Source organism: Anarrhichthys ocellatus, unplaced genomic scaffold, assembly GCF_004355925.1.
Source record: "Anarrhichthys ocellatus isolate YVR2014 unplaced genomic scaffold, GSC_Weel_1.0 scaffold3022, whole genome shotgun sequence".
Taxonomy (NCBI): domain Eukaryota; kingdom Metazoa; phylum Chordata; class Actinopteri; order Perciformes; family Anarhichadidae; genus Anarrhichthys; species Anarrhichthys ocellatus.
Window position 1 is genome coordinate 1 of NW_022282996.1, and position 6,367 is coordinate 6,367.

The 6,367-nt window shown below is 42.9% G+C and overlaps 1 protein-coding gene across 1 annotated transcript; it reads left to right on the forward strand.

The window, feature by feature from the left end:
- Positions 1-289: 289 nt before the first annotated feature.
- LOC116378698 (G-protein coupled receptor 183-like) lies at positions 290-6,355 on the forward strand. Its single transcript, XM_031840609.1, has 2 exons — positions 290-2,192; positions 2,349-6,355. The coding sequence occupies exons 1-2, from the start codon at positions 1,327-1,329 to the stop codon at positions 2,383-2,385; spliced, it is 903 nt and encodes a 300-aa protein (XP_031696469.1). The 5' UTR covers positions 290-1,326; the 3' UTR covers positions 2,386-6,355.
- The last annotated feature ends 12 nt before the right edge of the window (positions 6,356-6,367 follow it).

A 6,367-nucleotide genomic window follows, 5' to 3' on the forward strand; every position in this document is an offset into this window, starting at 1 on the left:
AGCTAAGATCAAATTCAATGTATTTGTATGTTACAGCTAGTAAGGCTTTTCTCTGTAGTGTAATACTATTGTCTTATTAACAGGTTTTATGGTCAGTTTACTTGTTGGAAATATGAAAATCGCTTGAAGTCAACCCCGCCTCTCTGTTGCGTACACAGCGTTCGTGACGGTCTTCCTAAACCTAACTGTGTGGCTTAGTTGCCCAAACATAATGTTTGTGACGGTCTTTCTACACCTGACTGTGGTTTTGTTGCCCAGACCTAACGTTGATGATGGTCTTTCTAAACCACACAGTTAGGTTTAGAAAGACCTTTGTAACATTGCTCAAAGTGTCTTCATTCGGACAGCAGACTTTTTTTAAAGGTGTTTCAGTGACTTCACTGCTTTAGTATCAACCCGTGTACGTTAATATATGATAGTGTTTGAGAAAACTTCCGTGAACCGAAAGCATTAAACTTCTTTATGGCCTACTTATGAGAGAAGCGTATAGTTTGGATTCACTAGACGGTATTGCATTGAATATAAACTGAATTGGAATCCAAAATGTACAGGTTGTACTTATTTCATGCAAGACCAGTGATCACTGCAATCAGCAGAGCAAGGCCTTTTTGGCGTTACAGTGAAAACATATTACCATAACTCCCTCTAGTGGTTGAAACAGGCATCGGCTTTAGTCCGATATTGTAGGTTGAAAGTTCTCATAGCTCGAACGATTTAATGACTTACAAGCGGACAGACGTTAATGTAGTAAAGCAATACAAATTTGACGAAGAGGCCCTCGAGTGACCCGCGCTTATTTATTTTGGAAGCGTTATCTACATTTGTTTTGCAAAATGCAACTGTAATAAAAGACAATACTGTTTGTCTTTGTGTTCGTACGAAGTTATTTGTGTTTTTATAACAGAAACGAGAACTTTACCTTTGATGAAATACGTAAACTCATTAGTTCATAATTTAAGGTTACAGATTACAGATTTATGGGGAAAGTGAAGGCATCGAAGAAAAGTGATTGAAACATTGCTGAGTCATCCTATAAACATCAGACTTCAAGATGAAATCAGATTATATGGAAGCGGGCCGCACCGAACCACTGAAAGAGTGTTATGGAAACCACAGGACGCACTAACAAGCCACCAGGCTGATCATCTTGTTAGTTGGTTTTAACCATTACCAAACACCCGTGGGACTTGTCGCGATTCAACCTCATTTATTCTGCCTGTATGTCTGACATGCGTCTGTCCTTTGGAGGTTTAAAACGCTTAAATTCAGAGCATCGCTCGTCTTTAAAAGCGACCAGTCGTCTCCGTCTTCTGGCGGAGCGCCAGGATGCTTCTCAACGGCACCATCTCTCTGTCGGTGGACTTCGACACCTCGGAGGACTACCTTATCTTCGCCTTCCACATCCTATTCGCCACGAGCACCGGGCTGATCGCTGGCTCGGTGGTGGTCGGGATCTCCTCCACGCGCTCCCTGCGGGGCCAGAACCGCTTCGTGTTCATGCTGAACACGAGCGTCAGCGACACGCTGACCGGCTTCTCGGTCTACTACCTCGGCCTCTTCGACGTCCAAGAGGGCTACCCTTCCAGAAACGGGACGTACTATATCCTGCCCTCGTTCCTCGGCGTCAACGTGCTGACCTTCCTCTTCGCCCAGTTCGACCGCTACTTCGCCGTGTGCCACCCGTTCTTTTACAACCGTTACGTCACGAGAGCCGCGGTCATCGGCATCTGCGTGTTCTGCTGGATCTACACGTACTCCATCCTCACCGTGCAGAACGTGGTGCCCATCTCGAAGGCGGCTCAGATAAACGCGTTCCTCGTGATGACCCTGCAGATCATAGTTTTCGTCAAAGTGCTGATGACGATCAAGCTGTACATCATAGCTAGGAGCCACCTGGGGAGGGAGGCGCCGAGCGCGGAGCGCGAAAACAAGAAGGAGTCGCTGCGCATCATCGTGTTCGTGGTCATCTGCTTCCTGGCCCTGTGGTGTCCGTCCTTCGTCAATATAATCGTGAGGCAGCTGACGCGGAAAGGCCTGAGGTTCAGGAACGAGGCCACCAATCTGTTCGCGAGCATGGCGCGCCTTAACGCGCTCGTGACCCCAGCTGTGTACATCTGGGGCAGCCCGGCGCTGCGGGAGGCCGTGTGGAGGACGGTGTGGCGGAGGGTGTGCCCCTGCCGCCGGAGAGCGAGGTGAGAGAGACAGTTGTGTCTGCGGGTTTTAGCTGCAACCCGCGCGTTACGCACCGTGTTGACTGAAAGGTATATTTGTTCTGTTTGTCCAATTGTATTATGCAAGACACTAACGTTAATTGTCTCTGTCCACCACCCTGTCCCTCTTTTTTTCAGAATTGACTTTCACTTTGATGGCGTGACGGAACGTTGATAACGAAGCAGCCATCATCATAAGGAGAAGGGGTTAAATGGCCAAATCGCGCGGCCGACGTGAGAATGGCTCTCTTTCATCCCGTTTTTAAAAAATGACTGAAACAAAAAAACGCAGATGAACCCTTTTGCGTGAGGGATACAGGTGTGATAACAAAGGTGAAGTGTGGATATGTTTTGGGGGTTGAAGTGAGACCAATGAGTTCCGCATATTTGAGGTAATCCATGACCGTTTGGGGCTAAGAACACTTATTTCTGACATTTTTATTTGGAAACGATGTTTTTTTTTGTTATAAGAAACACACCTGTTATATTTGTCATAAACGCTTTCAACAGAATAAAATTAAACTTGTGGATACATTTAATCCATAATACCACAATATAACAGACGGGATTTGTTTTACCAACCAGGAGAAAGGGAAATCTGAGCAATATTAAAATGTTTTAACCGGACCCACTCCTTCCCTTCAGGCAGGTTCATGTGTCTTTGTGGAGGCCTCTGGTTACCGACAATGTGCATGTAAACATGACTGTACTGAAATGATATGTTCAGCTGTGATTAAGGCTCAGGCGTACTTCTGCTTCCCTGTGGCTCAGCTGGAGCATTTGGAATATTCTATAGGTGCGTCGTGACCGCTGTCCACGGTGCTGATCCCGGATCAGGGAGCATTCCCGAATGTTTGGAACCGCAGTGGCTGAAGTTTTTTTGGTTTATTCTGTTTGGTCACATTCTGGACTTGTTTCATTTCCGTCCCTGCATAGCAATGGCGGTTGTGTCGTCTCTATCTGTGCGCGAGCCCTTCTCTCATGGAAGTGGAAAAACGTCGCGGAGCAAAATCTGCTGCGCGCGACCGACAAAAGGTTGGTTGAACCAACAACTTTAAGGGGAAACTCTACTTGGTTTTGAATTGTGGAGGGTTTAGACTTGACAGATTCGTTCGTTTCAGTCGCTGTAGCTCTGCAGGTTATGTGAACACAACTGTATTTGAAACACATGACGCATTCAATGATCTGTTAAATGTATTGTTACAGACAAACGAGCGAACTGAACGGCAGCAATACGGGCCTTTTTCCACGGCAGGTATTTCCATTTTCAGGGCCATGGTATTGTGCTGGCTTGTGGATTTTTTTTTTTTGGCCTACCCTGTCTCCTTCAAAAAATACGTCCATATGATTTACAGCTCATTTACAACATCAAATTTCTGTAGGAGAAAACGTTATGTCGCCCGGATTAGTATTTGTGGTCAATGTGAGGAAACGCTGTTAATTAACAACAAGTTGCAAAATGTTGATCAGATTCAGCAAAAAGCAACAGATCTTAATTTGTGTGCATTATCGAATGGTCAATTGGATGGTTTATGCTAATGATTTGTGTTCGGTACATACATGTTGCACTTAATAATAGCAATAATGATAATTATCTGCACAATAATAACTCCTCTGCAAAAATGTTTCTCCTTAACAGCGATTTACTGCACTTCATTTGGTAATTCATTCAAATATATGAATTATTATGCATTCAATTATTATTAAACAAATAAATAATCACAATGATAATTTAAGCAGGCTGTCCGTTTTACAAAGGTGTGGCTCATCTGTGTCCTTGAAATAAGCTTTATACCAATTTTTGCCCAACTTGTTGATAAACCTGCTGCCTGGATGTGTTCAGGCAACGTTTTTCGAGCAAATTCAGATACACACATCGTGCTGGACCTAAAATTGACAATTTTTCAGTTAAAAGTTCTAATTACTGTCTTTGCTTTCATATCTATTATTTTTTTATTTTGTTTTATATATCTTACATCTTGTTTTTTTCATTTTACAAAGTGAACCAAAACACAACGAGAAAGATCTTGGGTATATAGATAATAAAGAGAGTAAATATTAAACCAAATTCAAACCATACCTCATGCTAAGTTATTCAACTCGCCTTGGTGTATAATATGTGCAAGAAAACAAGAACCTCAACTTGCTGGTTAGTCCGTCACCCTATATATCATCTTTGTAACATACAGTGATGTAAACAAAGTTATTAGTATTATTATTATTATGGCACGCTGTGGTTGCGTGGTGGCTGAATGGCCCTGATGAAGGTCATCATGAGGGTCAAAGTTGAAGGTGCTAAGCTATGACCAAGTCATATGTCCCAATATTTGAATGCTGCTCAAAGTATGAGCAGTGCGTATACTTTGGAAAGGCATCTGCAGTGCTAGTGCATGTTGTTTGGGAACACTCAGCAGCTATGACTTTAAAGTACCACATCCATCAACCATCAGTGACTGGGAGGATGAGATATGAAAGTCACACGAGACACATTTTTGGTGTCTCTTGGTGACTCCACTACGAGGAACTACAAAAGTACCAAAGCATACACTCAGCATACAGAATGACATGGCGACGGTGTTTATGTGATTACTCTCACTGCCGGAACTCTGCATTGAGTTGAAATTTCAACCAAACTGTCTGCTATAGTTAGCGAGAGAGCTGGTTAGTTAGTGTGCCATAACCAAATGAATGGTTCTTGACTTCATTAATTATTGTCGGAGAGTCATTTCAAATACACCCGGGACCGACAGCAGCTCCTCACAGCTCCAAAAAACTTCACCGTACATTTCCAAACTTATTATGATCAAATTCTTTGGATAAACAGATCACATGCTGGGAATCTAAGTTGATACTTTTCCCCTAAGAAAGTATTCAAAAGTTTGTTTTTGTTGTTGTTGTTTTTTGCAGGTAAAGCATGATAGAGATGGCGACTGTAAGCAAAAGGTAACATTCCTCTCTAAAATGGAAGTAACATTAGAAAATGACTCAATGCACCCTACTTCAGGCAAAAGATTCGGTGACCATGTTGCAAATCCCTTAATCAGTATGTTTAATCTAGTTACCACACAGCAAACGTGGGAGCAAGTAACACAGAAAAACTGTAGATGGGAGGAATGGGGGCAGGGGGGTCAAAGGGCAGCAGCTTATGGTTTTCTGCAGCAGCATGTATATAGGGCATACTTAAAATGAGCTTAAATGTCTGTCATTATTTTAAAAGTTTAAGCTTAAACATTGATATGGAAAGTGAGATGAGGTCATGCCTCATGGGGTGAAAATACAGTTCTGTTCACATGGGCAGTGGCTTCACAACCAGCTATAAAAGGACGTTAAATACAAAGCGCATTTTTGGAACAATGCTCCTCCCCAACATCACAGACTCTGGAGGAGTTCCTCTCTCGGTGAACTTCGACAGTCCTGAGGATTTTCTCATTTTTGGTTTTCACATCGTCTTCGCTACAACCGTAGTTCTGGTAGCCGGTCCCGTGGTCGTCGCCATCTTGGCCACCAGAGCCCTCCGCCTCCAGAACCGGTTCATTTTCATGCTGAACACCAGTATTTGTGACACTCTGGTCTGGGTTTCGGTGTATTATCTCGGTCTGTTCGATGTCAGCGAGAGATATCCGTCCAGAAATGGAACTCGCAACTTGGTACCGTCTCTCCTCGGGGTGAACGTGATGACATTTATATTCGCACAGTTTGACCGGTACTCGATATCACTCATTCACCTGTCTGTAACAGACTTTCCAGAGCCAAATTGCTTTACATAAGTAAAGTTAGGTTTAGGCAACAAAACAACTTAGTTAAGTTTTGGAAAATTCATCATAGATATCAAAACGAACATAACCGTCACGAATGTTATGTTTGGGCAACAAAACCACACAGTCAGGTTTAGAAAGACCTACCGATAGATTTAATCATTAGCTTTCTAGCCTGTTTTGACACTGGCACACTACTAAACTCAGTTTTTATAAACAATCCCCAAATTCAGCCATACTCATAAAAGTTTAACACCAAAAACATGACTCTGTTCGTTCATTAAACTGACTTTAGCTCACACAGAAAGGTACCCGATGGCCTTTTAGTTTAGCTAGCAGAATGTTTTTGATTTTCAGCTAAGATCAAATTCAATGTATTTGTATGTTACAGCTAGTAAGGCT

Excerpts from the sequence above, each read along its gene's own strand:
- LOC116378698 (XM_031840609.1), top strand. The coding sequence starts at position 1,327 with ATGCTTCTCAACGGCACCATCTCTCTGTCGGTGGACTTCGACACCTCG. Across the intron at positions 2,193-2,348 it reads CCCTGCCGCCGGAGAGCGAG|AATTGACTTTCACTTTGATG; the intron begins GTGAGAGAGACA and ends TCTTTTTTTCAG.